Below are 14,490 nucleotides of genomic sequence, written 5' to 3'. Positions count from 1 at the left end.
AAAGCCTGTATAATAATAATAATAATAATAATATATAAATCCTGTATAATAATAATATATAAAGCCTGTATTATAATAATAATATATAAATCCTGTATAATAATATTATATAAATCCTGTATAATAATATTATATAAATCCTGTATTATAATAATAATATAAATCCTGCATAATAATAATAATATATAAATCCTGTATAATAATAATAATATATAAATCCTGTATAATAATAATAATTAATAATATATAAATCCTGTATAATAATATTATATAAATCCTGTATTATAATAATAATATAAATCCTGTATAATAATAATAATAATAATATATAAATCCTGTATAATAATAATAATAATTGTTGCTGGGGGGATGTTCAGTTGAGGGACGGGTCTACTGTTGCTGGCTGCTGGAGGGTCTAATCATACTGGCTGCTGGGAGATCTATTGTTCCTGGTGAGGGTCTATTGTAGCTTGGGTGCATCTGCAGTGCCTTGAAAAAGTCTTCCTCCCCCTTGAAATGTCCCCCATGTTGTCATGTTAGAACCAAAAACGTTCATGTATTTTATTGGGATTGGATGTGATAGACCAACACAAAGTGGCGCATCATTGGGAAGTGGAAGGAAAATGAGAAATGGTTTTCAACATTTTTTTTTACAAATAAATATCTGAAAAGTGTGGCGTGCATTTTTATGCAGCCCCCTTTACTCTGATACCCCTAACTAAAATCTAGTGGAACCAATTGCCTTCAGAAGTCACCTAATATGTAAATAGAGTCCCCCTGTGTGTCACGTGATCCCGGTATAAATCCAGCTGTTCTGTGAAGCCCTCAGAGGTTTGTTATAGAACATTAGTGAACAAACAGCATCATGAAGGCCGAGGAACACACCAGACAGGTCAGGGTATCTGAGCTAGAAGGAGAAATGTGAGGCTGGGGGATAGGGGAGAATGGGGAATGGACGGATTTGAGCTGGAGAGGGGGGAAAGATTGGTGCTGGGAAGGGGGATTTCAGCAGTGGGGGGCCGATTTGTACTGAGAGGAGTGGGAATTTATGCTTGGCACGCAGATTAGTGCTCAATTTTTTTTCCCCAAGGGGCAGAGGGGATTTTTGCTGACACATAATGCTCATACATCTTGGGGGGGGGGGGGGGCAATTTTGGACGTTCACCCTGGGCAATGATTGTATCACTTTATTTGTGTAATTTTGAAGGTCATACTACATCAGCAGGCAACAGGATATGTTTTGTTTTTGTTTTTTTTTTGAGTCCTCTGATTTTTTTTTTTTTTTTTTCTAAGGGGCAGAGGGGATTTTTGCTGACACATAACGCTCATACATCTTAGGGGGGGGGGGGGCAATTTAGCATGTTCGCCCTGGGCAAAGATTGTATCACTTTATTTTTCTCATTTCGAAGGTTATATCACATCAGCAGGCCACAGGATACAACGTTTTGTTTTTGTTTTTTTGAGTCCTCTAAATTTTTTATTTATTTTATTTAGTTTTTATTGAGTTTTAAAAGGCATACATCAAGCAAAACATTTGTAACGGAACCGACCCAGTCTGCACTTGGGTACTTCCGTTACAATCAGGGGCGGACTGACAACTCATGGGGCCCCCCGGGCAATAGGGGATCATGAGGCCCCTGTGTCCTCACCCTCACCCAAAAATGCCTATGAAAAAGCCAATGAAAGGTACCAGGGGCATCTCAAGGGGCCCCCTACTGACCCCAGGCCCTCGAGCAGTGCCCGAGTGCTCGAATGGTCAGTCCGCCCTTGGCTAAGATACCGCTTCCCTCTCATCGACCACAGACACTACCGCTGACCATAGAAGACTAGACGACACCAGTATTGAAGTAAACCAGGAAATAGACTACTTTATTTTAACACAGATACAAGATATATACATTCAAGGGAACAACCCCCCCTCTCTGCATAATGACACAGGGCGGGGCAATCTACCCTTAGTAACAAGAGACACACCAGCAGACAGTCCCATCAGGAGGGAGGGCTGCTGGAAACACCCCCCACCAAGCCAATACCCATAAACACATACATCCCATAATACTTTGCTCCCAAGCAAGACACACAATAGAACAATGGGATGCAACCACATGGCATTAAACAATCCACAACCCCCCACCCCAATATTAGGACAGATCACCCTGTACCCCTAACAGGCACAGGGTGACTTACACATAATAGGGATATGGGGAGCTGAGACAGGGGTCCCCCCACCTCTCCAAAGTGACCTGTGTTCCATGGCCCCCCCACCCACTCCCGTCACAACGTTGCATAGGGTTGTGAGGTAACAGTCACAAATCAAGAAAAGAAGAGAGGAAACAGGTTCATTGATGAAAATGCAGATACATACAATGTCAGTGCATTAGATTGTAAGCTCCCAGGACCAGGGCCCTCCTAACCCTCTTGTATTGAACTGTATTGTTCCTGTATTGTCTCCCGTTATATTGTAAAGTGCTGAGCAAACTGCTGGCGCCATAAATCCTGTATAATAATAATATATAAATCCTGTATAATAATAATAATAATATATAAATCCTGTATAATAATAATAATAATAATAATAATAATAATAATCCTCTGAATTTGTGAAGACCCCCTTCTGGTTTGGAGGATGATGGTTAGCCCAACATGAGTGCAATGATGACAATGTAACAGATGACTCCAGTCATCAGAGCCAAAAAATTAAACAGGAACGCTCTGCTGGAGTATCTTCTTGCTGCGATCCAGTCTTGCTTCACCACGGCGTCGGTTGTCTACAGAGGACGATAAAAAACGGTCACTTTGTGTCTGCGTGTGTGACTATACACATTGTATGGACAGAAATAGTGTGACCCCCCCCCCCCCTTCTAATTGGTGAAATAGGCAATTTAAAGTGGAATTCAAGGCAAAACTTTTTTTCAATTTCAGGGTAAGAGAGGGTTATGACCCCTGTCAGGTTTTTCTTTTTGCCCTCTGTGTTTCACTGGGGAGATTTCCCTTCACTTCCAGTCCCAAAGCTAAAACAGGAAGTAAGAGGAAATCCCTCCTAAGTGAGGGAATCCGGGATCCACCATTCACCGTCTCATCTCCTATCTACCCCTTTCATATTCTCTAGATTACCCAGGACCAGGGGCGGACTGACCATTTGGAAACTCGGGCACTGCCCGAGGGCCTGGGGTCAGTAGGGGGCCCCATGAGATGCCCCTGGTACCTTTTTCATAGGCTTTTTTGAGTTTGGGCAAGGACACAGGGGCCCCATGATCCCCTATTGCCCGGGGGCCCCATAAGTTGTCAGTCCGACCCTGCCCAGGACAACCTATATCACCTACCATACTGCTCCCATAAGGCCGTCCACATTGGAACCAAGAAAAAAACCTTAGGGAACACTCATTCAACTCCCCCACCCCCCCTTCCTGTCTCGTGTCACTGTTAATTTCCACCATTCACTGCCTCATCTCCTATCTACCCCTTTCATATTCTACTAGTATTTTTCTTTTCTCTTCCCCTAGCACCTAGATTACCCAGGACAACCTATATCGCCTACCATACTGCTTCCATATGGCACTCCACATTAGAGCCAAAAACCACAAGGAGCACCAATCCAACCCCCTCCTCTTCATGCCACTCTACCTTTCCACCATTCGCAACCCCATCTCCATTGTACCCTTCTGATTTTCTCATTACTTTTTTCTTTTTTCTCTCCCCCTGGCATCTAGATTACCCAGGACAACCTATATCACCTACCACCTACCATACAGCTCCCAAACGGCACTCCACATTAGAACCAAAAACCACAAGGAAGGAACAATAATCCAACCCCCTTCCTCTTTGTGTCTCTCTTCTTTTCTACCAATCACAACCCCATCTCCATTGTACCCCTCCTGTGTTCTCTTAAGTTCTCGTCTCTCTTTTCTCTCCCCCTAACTCCTAGATTACCCAGTACAACTTCCGGTATATCACCGACCACACAGCTCCCAAATGGCACTCCACACTGGAACCAAAAACCACAAGGAACACTAATCCAACCCACGCTCCTTGTGTCACTCTTCCATTCAACCATTTACTACCCTTCTCCCATATACCCCTTCTATGTTCTCATAGTACCTTTTTCTTTTTTTTCCTCTCCCCCCAGAACCTAGATTACCAAGGAGAACTCCACATTGGAACCAAAAACTACAAGGAACATTTGTCCATCCCCCCTCCTCTTCGTGTCACTCATCCTTTCCACCATTCACAATCCCATCTCCAATCTACTCCTTGTGTATATGCCTAGTACTTTTTTTTCTCCTCCTCCCCCCTAACCAGCACCTAGATTACCTAAGACAACCTATATCACCTACCATACTGCTCCCATAAGGCCCTCCACATTGGAACCAAGAAAAAAACCTTAGGGAACACTCAGTCAACTCCCCCCGTCTCGTGTCACTGTTCCTTTCCACCATTCACCGCCTCATCTCCTATCTACCCCTTTCATATTCTCCTAGTATTTTTCTTTTTTCTCCCCCTAGCACCTAGATTACCCAGGACAACCTATATCACCTACCATACTGCTCCCATAAGGCCCTCCACATTGGAACCAAGAAAAAAACCTTAGGGAACACTCATTCAACTCCCCCCCCCCCCCCCCCCATCTCGTGTCACTGTTCCTTTCCACCATTCACCGCCTCATCTCCTATCTACCCCTTTCATATTCTCCCCCTAGCACCTAGATTACCCAGGACAACCTATATGGCATACCATACTGCTTCCATATGGCACTCCACATTAGAGCCAATAACCACAAGGAACACCAATCCAACCCCCTCCTTCATGCCACTTTTCCTTTCCACCATTCGCAACCCCATCTCCATTGTACCCCTCTCGTTTTCTATTATTACTTTTTTCTTTTTTTTTTCTCTCCCCCTTAGCTAAGACAACCTATATCACATACCATACTGCTCCCATAAGGCCCTCCGCATTGGAACCAAGAAAAAACCTTTGGGAACACTCATTCAATCCCCCCAACCCCCTCCTGTCATGTCACTGTTCCTTTTCACCATTCACACACCCATCTCCATTCTACCCCTCCTATATCCTCTTGGTTTTCTTCTCTCTCCTTCTAGCACCTAGATTGCTAAGGACAACCTATATCACATGCCATACAGCTCCCATAGGGCACCCCACATGTCAACCAAATACAACAAGGAGCAGGGGCGGACTGACAACTCATGGGGCCCCCGGGCAATAGGGGATCATGGAGCCCCTGTGTCCTTGCCCAAACTCAAAAAAGCCTATGAAAAAGGTACCAGGGGCATCTCATGGGGCCCCCTACTGACCCCGGGCCCTTGGGCAGTGCCCGAGTTTCCAAATGGTCAGTCCGCCCCTGACAAGGAGCACTAATCGAAATTCATAGTTTTTATTAAGCGTTCCCACCAGCTACTAGTAACATGATGAAAGCACTCCCTCATATCCTATTGGCTCACCTGGAACATTCACTTTATTAGATGTTGAGAATTTTCATACCTACTCTACTGTCATACTATGATTCTTATGCCTAATACCATTGTATTAATGTCTTCGTCTTACCCAGAAATCCAGTGAGCTCCTAACTTCTTGTTTGAGCTGCCAACATTGCCTTTACTGCATTGAGATCCCAACTGAGAAACGGGCAGGGATCACTAAACTTCTTGAGATTTCAGTAAACCAGACACAGTGTGTTGTCAGCTCCAACAGAAAGTTAGAAGTTCTCTGGATTTCTGGCAGGATTCATAGTTACATAGTTAGTCTGGCTGAAAAAAACCAAAAGTCCATCCAGTTCAACCATAGAAAAAAAAAAAGTTATAATCCTACACCCACAGTTAATCCAGAGGAAGGCAAAAAAACCCAGCAAAGCACAATCCAATTTGCTCCTGCAGGGAAAAAAATTAATTCCTGATCCCCTGAGAGGCAATCGGATATTCCATGGACCAACTTTCCCTATAAATGTTATATCCAGTTATATTCTGTGTATCTAAGAAACAGTCCAGGGCTTTTTTGAAGCAATCCACTGAGCTGGCCACAACCAACTCTTGAGGGAGTCTATTCCACATTTTTACAGCTCTCACTGTGAAGAAACCTTTCCGTGTTTGGAGATTAAATTTCTTTGTCAGGAGTTTAACCCATTGCCAATAAAAGACTGCGCTCTTACCTTGCTGGAGAAAATCACGGCAACAAGTCCAAGAGGGCAAGCACAAAAGATCATGCTTAGGATTGACCAGCAAAGATAATCTTTTGGTCTTGCCACCATCACTGCAGAGTGCTGGGTAGAAGCCATGGGGGCATTGGTAGCCTGGTACGCAGTGTATTCCTGCTGAGATCCAAAAACTGTAGCTGTTGGATAAGGTGGCTGGCTGTAATACTGAGGGTTGGGTCCAGGAGCAGTAGTTATGGGGTATGGGGACATAGTTTGAAAGTGTGGCTGATGGGCCATAGGTATGGGGTACATGGGCTGTTGTTGAGTCATGTTGGCTGGAACGCTTGAATAGTAGGCTGGGTAGGTACCAGGTGGTTGCGCTGTTATGACCTGGGTGGCTGGATAGGCAGTGTGATACATAACAGGTGGTTGGCTTTCTGGCATCAATGTTGATGCGTAGGAAGGAGGAGCTAGATTGCCCAGAGGTGCAGGTGACCTTGAAGTTGGATAGGTGGGTTGGGAGCCCTGAACTTGGTTGGTTGGAAGCTCTTGAACTGTTGTTTCCATTGCCTGTGGAGGTGAATTCAGTTCCTTGTTGCTGGCTTCAGATGGTTCCTGCGTTGTTCAAATGGTTTCAGGAGACTTCTATTGCCTTTACCCCTTTAGCTCCAGAGAAGGTCACATAGAGTCTTTCAAGATGAACTGACCAGCAGAAAATGAGGAAATCCTTTACAGTTCAGCTTGGACATTATGGCTGGTGTCTACATCAAATAAATTTCTCCGAAGGTGCAAGGGTCTCCATATAGAGTAAAATAAATCAACCACAGGAAGCCAAGAAATGTTAGGCAAGTATCTCCACACAGAGTAAGACCTACCAACTACAGGAAGCCTAACCTTGTTGGGAAACCATGTTGTAATGTTCATAACGTGTGGAAATTGGACATGGATGTGCCAATAGTAGTCTGTTTAATGTGTTCTTTGTCCATTTTGAAGAATCTCCATTAGTTTTAAAACATGTTAATATTTCTTTGCCTTTATTGGTTTAGCCAAAGCTGATAATCCAGATTTTTGGTAGACATGATCATGAAGGGTAAGCCATTTTTTTTTAATTTTTAGGACCCTAGAAGGCTGAAATGCCTAGTACATGTCAGTTGTGTTCCCTTTTTGTAGCCGAGTAAGGTAGTCTCCTTTACCCTGCTGCATTTTTGTATAGTAAAATTATGGGAATCAAACCCCGGTAGGTAATGCTGTGAATTCAAATATGTTATGGAGATGAGCACAGGAAGAGGGGTTCTAGAGCCTTCCACTAGGTGGCTCTGTTCCAGAATAGTGTCTGTGCAGAGAGCAGTGTTATCAGGTGCTAGGCCCCTTTTAGTTAGGGCCCTCCAGTAGTGATCTCATGGGTGAGTTAGGGCCAGGGGCGGACTGACCATTTGGAAACTCGGGTACTGCCCGAGGGCCCGGGTCAGTAGGGGGCCCCATGAGATGCTCCTGGTACCTTTTTCATAGGCTTTTTTGAGTTTGGGGAAGGACACAGGGACCCCATGATCCCCTATTGCCCGGGGGCCACATGAGTTGTCAGTCCGCCCCTGGTTAGGGCCCAGTTATAAGCTAGGTTGGGAGGAGCCCTTGTGCAGTTGGGGCATGGGAGCCAGAGACCCCACCATCAGACAGATGTACTCAGCAACTGAAGGCCAGGACAGTGCTGGAGGTCAGGGAGAAGTAAACCCAGAAGAGTCGGCTGTAAACTTCCTGATTCTTGTGGAGTTGGGGGCTAGGGAGGGTTGCAAAAGGCCTTTTAGGCCAGGCCAAGAGTTCCCTGGAGTAAGGTTGTCTCCCTAAATGGTCCCAGGAGAGGTGTACCCATGGAGGAAGTGACTGCAGAGATCCCATCTCATTGAGTATTAATGACCCTGGGTGGAGAGAGACTGTTTAAGGGATGATGGCTTACTACAAATATTGCATCATGCTTTCACATAAAACTACTGCAGACCGTCCACTAAATTTGATCGACAATATACTGTCAAGGGACCCCCAGATAGTATGTCGATGTGATGTGACTGTTCATGCCATCTGACAAGTACCACCAGTAAAGTGCAGCAACCCTATTTGTGTGTAGACATATCCTTTGGGGACATAGTGGTTAACGGCCAGGAATATCGGGAGTTCTCTGGCATGGAGTGGGGCACAAGATGGCGGAGGTTACAGCCTCAGCAGGAGGGTCACTGTTCTAGCAGCAGAGGAGCAGGACAGGGACTTGTGCTCTCGGTGCCAACATATAGCCAATTGCAAGCCCCTCTTACAAACAGGTATTTTTCCATACTTCAGAATTTTCAAAGGGAACAAAGGTGGAAATATGCATGAGGATGGGGATAAGGGGGTACCACCAGTCCACCTGTATGGGCCCAGGTCAACAGGGGGCCCTGGCAGCTGGGGGAATCGGATGTGGGTAGCGAGGGTGATTGGTACAGCGCCGGGGGGGCAATTACTGGAATCGTTCCCCTGTATGGCTCCCACTGCAGCAGCTGAAAACTGGCTTCTTCTCCTCTCCCTCCCGCTGGTTTTCAGCTGCAGAGTGTACCATACAGGGGATCGGTTCCAGTCATTTCCCTCCCAGTGCACCCATCACCCTCCCTTGCACCATACATTTCCCCCTGCTGCCATGCCCCCACTTTGTATCTTTACCCCCTCAGTGTTGTCAGCTTCCTTTTCTCCTTACCACCGGTAGTTGCAAGCACACAACAGTATGCTTCAGGATGGAGAATGGGGGAAAGGTCCGGTCAATATGTCACATTTACCAGCCCTTTCCTTCCCTGAATGATCACAATGAATGATCAGTATCAATCACTCACTGTGTTCATTCCTAACTGAAACATAGTAAACTGTATTTTTTGGGGAGGAGGGGGACCTGTCAGGTTGGTTGTATGGGGCCCTGTGGTTTCTAACAGCAGCCCTGTGCAGAGATGTACATCACTGGAGTTGAGCCATTGTACTGGTGCCGACGGTCCACTTTTTTGTAATGGCACTCGTTTGCTATTACAAGCATCAGGAGGGCACATCCAACCTTGCCACCTTCTGCGGCTTTAACGGGAGCTCCCGTCCCACCAGGAGTCCCAATCGATCAGCAGTACTGCCGATCTTGGTATGATTGAATGCGTTTAAGGGCAGAGGATGGATTTGGAGTCTACTTGACCCCAGATCCCTCCATAAAGAGTACCTGTGCCCAGTGGCCAACCTACTGTGTTCACAATGCAGCAGAGCAGCTGATTGGCATGGGACCTGGAAGCTATTGGAGCTCGCTGGAGTTAGAGGTGTCTACTATAGGGATTTCCAGCTTCAAGAGGGACTCCACAGGTATGGTATATGCATCAAAGTTGGACCAATGTAACCATGTCAAAATATCTATACCTGGATTTCTTCTTACTTGGAGATCATGCCAGCCAAAGCACTTCCATTCGAAAGCTAATGTCACTAAGCGCGTCGTTCGGTTAGTAGCAGCATTGTAAGCCTACAACAAAATGGCACACTGCCTCGGCATATAGTGAGCTCCTTCTTAGTAAAGAATGGCTCCAACGTGGTCTCCTACCCATGGGAGAACCCTTCTAACATGTTTTGCCCAGTAGGGACTTAATCATTTCTACAATTAAGCCCATATTGGGTGAAACATGTTAGAGGGGTTCTCTCATGAGTTGGAAACCAAGCTGAAGCCATTTCTTCCTAAGAGGAACTCACTATATGCCGAGGCAGTGTGAGGATGGGTGCCATTTTGTTGTAGTCCTCGATATGTTGCACAAACTAGTCTTAAACCCAACCAACACCTGCAGATACTATGGCCAATCAACTGGGACAACAGATTGGGTTTAATTTTGGTATCGCTTTTATTTAGCATCATAAGCCTGCCGTGTGCTCCTTTAGTTGGTTGGTGGGCTGCTTAAGAGATAAATATTTAATATTTTGACATCATTTAGGCCAGACTCAATATTTTGAACATTTTATTGGATGAAAAAAATGCTGAACACTTGTATAGCAGCAGTCTCCCAATCAGGGGCGGACTGACAACTCATGGGGCCCTCGGGCAATAGGGGATCATGGGGCCCCTGTGTCCTCGCCCACACTCAAACCACACCAAAAAAAGCCTATGAAAGGTACCAGGGGCATCTCATGGGGCCCCTTACTGATCCCAGGCCCTCGGTCAGTCCGCCCCTGCTCCCAATCCCACCTCCCAGTGCTTAGCAAAGGCACGTTGTGTTATCAAGCTTAGCGGCTACAGTCTTGGTCAGGACTCAGATTCTACTGTATATCTCCATCAAACCTCATAATGGACTCAGTCTTCTTTTATAACCGTGGTTCCCAACCTTGGTCCTCAAGTACACCCAAAAGGGCATGCTTTCAGGATTTCCTTCAGCTTGCAGGTGCTTCAAATCCATGAAAATGGCTTGGTGTTTATGACAGATATTTATCTAAGGGGAAATTCCCAAAGCCTGTTGGGGCTATATGAGGACTGAGGTTGGGAACCGCTACTCTATAAGGCACTGTAGCAACCAGGGGCGGACTGACAACTCATGGGGCCCCCGGGCAATAGGGGATCATGGGGCCCCTGTGTCCTTGCCCAAACTCAAAAAAGCCTATGAAAAAGGTACCAGAGGCATCTCATGGGGCCTCCTACTGACCCCGGGCCCTCGGGCAGTGCCCGAGTTTCCAAATGGTCAGTCCGCCCCTGGTAGCAACCAACAAATGGCATCATAGAAAAAATGAATGGACAATGACAAACCCATCACATCTTCGGTTTGTCATTCGCTCTTTGATGGAGGAGCCCAGCACGGCTCCAAAGCATTGGATCTTTATGGGGAATTGCAGGATGCCATAACAGAACTTAAATGTGCGTTGGCAGAATTTTCTATTCATTTGTCTGATCTGTGTGGAAGAATCGTCAAGTAGAAGATCCCTTGTGGATAAAGCAGTGAATTCTTGGAAACTGGGGGAATAAAAACTTTTGAAATTTGTCAACTGAGATCTGCACCATCACAGTGTCCTCCAAGGTGGCCAAAATCTTTTTAGAACCAGAATGAAGAGTGTTCGGACACATTTAGAGCAAGAAATAGGAATTGCCTAAATGGATGGATCCAGGGAATATCTGATTGCCTCTCGGGGGGATCAGGAAGGAATTTTTTTCCCCTGCAGGAGCAAATTGGATCGTGCTTTGCTGGGTTTTTTGCCTTCCTCTGGATCAACTGTGGGTATAGGATTATCATTTTTTTTTTAAATGGTTGAACTGGATGGACTTTTGTCTTTTTTCAGCCAGACTAACTATGTAACTATGTAATTACTCCTGACCACGTATGGGTTGGTGCTGCTGTGGAACAGGGTGGGTGGTATAGGGGAGGGTTTGTAGCCCACCATCTTTTCACGTGTTAGGAGACAATTTAGGCCTGCATGAGCAGTAGGGTATTTATAGACTAAAGCCCCTGGACTGCCCTGTATGTCTGTAGCACGGGCGGACTGACCGTTTGGGCACTTGGGCAGTGCTCGAGGGCCCGGGGTCAGTAGGGGGCCCCATGAGATGCCCCTGGTACCTTTCATAGGTTTTTTTTTTTTTTAATGGTTGAACTGGATGGACTTTTGTCTTTTTTCAGCCAGACTAACTATGTAACTGTGTAAGTACTCCTGACCACTTATGGGTTGGTAGTGCTGTAGACGAGGGGGGTGGTGTAGGGAACGGTTTGTAGCCCACCATCTTTTCACGTATACAGTGTATGTGTATATATATATATATATATATATATATATATATATATATATATATATATATATATATTTTTTTTTATTTTTTATTTTTAAATATATATATATTTTAAAAAAAAATATATACAGATGGTACCATTGACAATGGAATTTTTTTTTTGTCATCACGCCCTTGCATCTTGGCTGTATTGAGCAACTGGTGGTGTGAATGGGCCCTATATATATTGTTTTCTTTCTGCAATCAATCAATCAATCAATCCAATCAATCAATCCGTCTTCCTTTCTCCATTACCTTGCAGGAGTAGATGATGGCCATGAATCCCAGGAGAAAGCAGCAGAACATACTGCAGATGGACCAGCACAGGTAGTCCTTATACCTCATCAGAGGGCGTTCTGCACTCACGGTGGGCGGCATCATAATCATGAAGGCGCTAGGGTTGGGTTGGCAGGTGACCGGCCGTGTTGGGTTGGTTCCCGGGTTATAAGGCTGGTTTGGGGGGACTGGTATGTACTGGGGGGCGGTAGGGGCTGGAGGACAGTATGACGGGGGGGAGCTGGCCTGGAGAGGCGCCATTTCCAAGTCACCGGGGATTCTTGCTTTGGTGGTCTTCGTCATCTTTGCTCAGACCCCTCCGTGTGGACAATGGTGGTCCTTGCTGATGATCGATAAGATGGACGGATGGCTGATGACAAAAGAATCATTTTTTCTTTTCTTATTTATAATCGGATAAACCATAGTGACCAACTCCTCCCGTGACCAACGAAGAACGTCTGGTCTGCAGACCTGTCCCATCAGTTACTTAGAAAGTATTGAAGCCAATGAATCAGCATGACGGCCCTTCGAAAGAAACCTGAACTGAAAAGAGATGTAGGATGACCCTGTCGACTTCTCCTTCCGTAAAATGCGGTTTGCCTGGCTGTTGGGTTGATCCAAAGGCCTCTTGGGCGCAGCGCTGAGACAAGGCCATTTAGCAGTCAGGGCGAAGGTGACAAAGTGTGCCCAACCCCCGCCAATTATAAGCATTATGTCTCAGCAAATATCCCCCCCCCCCCATTGATCTGCACTCCTGCTGCCACCCCTCACCCACCCCCCAGCATAAATTCCCTTTGCAAGCAAATATTCTTCCCACACATGAACATGCAAAACTTCCCTCTCCTATCAACTCAACCCCCAACCCCCCCAATTCCCCTTCCTAGTACGAATCCCCTCCCCTCAAGATTTCTCCTTCTAGCACAATTCCCCCCCCCCCCAAATCCCCCCTCCTAGTACGAATCCCCTCCCCTCCAGATTTCTCCTTCTAGCACAATGCCCCCCCCATTCCCCCTCCTAGTACAAATCCCCTCCCCTCCAGATTTCTCTTTCTAGCACAATTCCCCCCCCCCCATCTCCCCTCCTAGTACAAATCCCCTCCCCTCCAGATTTCTCTTTCTAGCACAATTCCCCCCCCCCCATCTCCCCTCCTAGTACGAATCCCTACCCTCCAGATTTCTCCTTCTAGCACAATCCCCCCCAAAATGCCCCCTCCTAGTGCAAATCCCCTCCCCTCCAGATCTCTCCCTTTCTAGCACAATCTACATACACACATATATATTTATATATGTGTGTTTGTGTTGGCATTCCTATGGCATATATATATATATATATATATATATATATATATATATATATATACAGGGGTGGACTGACCATTTGCAAACTCGGGCACTGCCCGAGGTCCCAGGGTCAGTAGGGGGCCCCATGAGATGCACCTGGTACCTTTTTCATAGGCTTTTTTGAGTTTGGGCAAGGACACAGGGGCCCCATGATCCCCTATTGCCCAGGGGCCCCATGAGTTGTCAGTCCGCCCCTGTATATATATATATATGTGTGTGTGTGTGTGTTTGTCCCACGTTTATTTAGTTTTTCGCTGTCCTATTGATCTGCATCAGGTTAATATATTGTTTTTTTTAGTATGGTGACATCTAGTGGACTTTTGGGCTACTGAAACTTGCTTGCTGTGTTATTTTGGTTTCTCCCTTTGTCCTTCCCTCCCATTTACTGCTAGTTAGTTCAGTCTAGCTAGACCCTCCCCATTTCTCTCCTGTCCCCTCAGTCAGTGTTTAGTTCTTGGCAGAGACCAGGAATTGAGGAACATCATTGTCTTCTTATACTTCAAAAGACTGGAAAAACATCCTCTGTACAGTAGTAAGCTGAAGTAAAATTGTGTTGAATTTAACTTCTGTCTCTTATTGAAGAGTTAAGCTGCCTGTGGATGGTGCCAAGTCAGCAGGTGGCCATACTATCCAGACAGACTGGGTCTAAGGAGGAATGCCAGTACATAAAGCGGCATTTAAAAGCGGACAATACATAGGTTTTACATGTTGTATATCTCCAGTACACTGGAAAAGATTGAGATGCCGATAATCATTTAATAGCGTTTGTACCTTTTATACCACATTTAGCGCTTAGTTATCTGTATTTGACTGCCTCTTCCTGCATGTATACAAAGCTATGGATTTAGATACAGACTGCCTCCTCAATTTGATGGCAAGGTGGTAAATTGTGAAGAAGCTTGAAACTCTCAGGTGCTTTTCATAGAATTCTTTGTAAAGGCAATGATTAT

At 45.6% G+C, this 14,490-nt stretch overlaps 1 protein-coding gene across 1 annotated transcript; it reads right to left on the bottom strand.

Annotated features, from left to right (window-relative positions):
• Nucleotides 1-1,842: 1,842 nt before the first annotated feature.
• LOC149436844 (uncharacterized) lies at nt 1,843-12,503 on the bottom strand. Its single transcript, XM_089661393.1, has 3 exons — nt 12,180-12,503; nt 6,161-6,760; nt 1,843-2,768 (listed from the first exon to the last, which is right to left on the bottom strand). Exons 1-3 carry the CDS (start codon nt 12,501-12,503, stop codon nt 2,634-2,636), a joined length of 1,059 nt encoding a protein of 352 aa, XP_089517519.1. The 3' UTR covers nt 1,843-2,633.
• Nucleotides 12,504-14,490: the final 1,987 nt, after the last annotated feature.

The sequence above is a fragment of the Staurois parvus genome, unplaced genomic scaffold (assembly GCF_062004578.1).
Source record: "Staurois parvus isolate SC_StPar_1 unplaced genomic scaffold, SC_StPar_1.0 ptg001331l, whole genome shotgun sequence".
Taxonomy (NCBI): domain Eukaryota; kingdom Metazoa; phylum Chordata; class Amphibia; order Anura; family Ranidae; genus Staurois; species Staurois parvus.
Note: the sequence above shows the minus strand (reverse complement) of the source record. Positions and strands in the feature narration are given on the sequence as shown.

Bases quoted from the DNA above. Each gene is read 5' to 3' on its own strand.
- LOC149436844 (XM_089661393.1), bottom strand. From the start codon at position 12,503: ATGACGAAGACCACCAAAGCAAGAATCCCCGGTGACTTGGAAATGGCG. The intron at 6,761-12,179 runs GTAATGGAGAAA...TGAACAACGCAG, and splicing joins CCATCATCTACTCCTGCAAG to GAACCATCTGAAGCCAGCAA. The intron at 2,769-6,160 runs GTAAGAGCGCAG...CGTCCTCTGTAG, and splicing joins CCGTGATTTTCTCCAGCAAG to ACAACCGACGCCGTGGTGAA.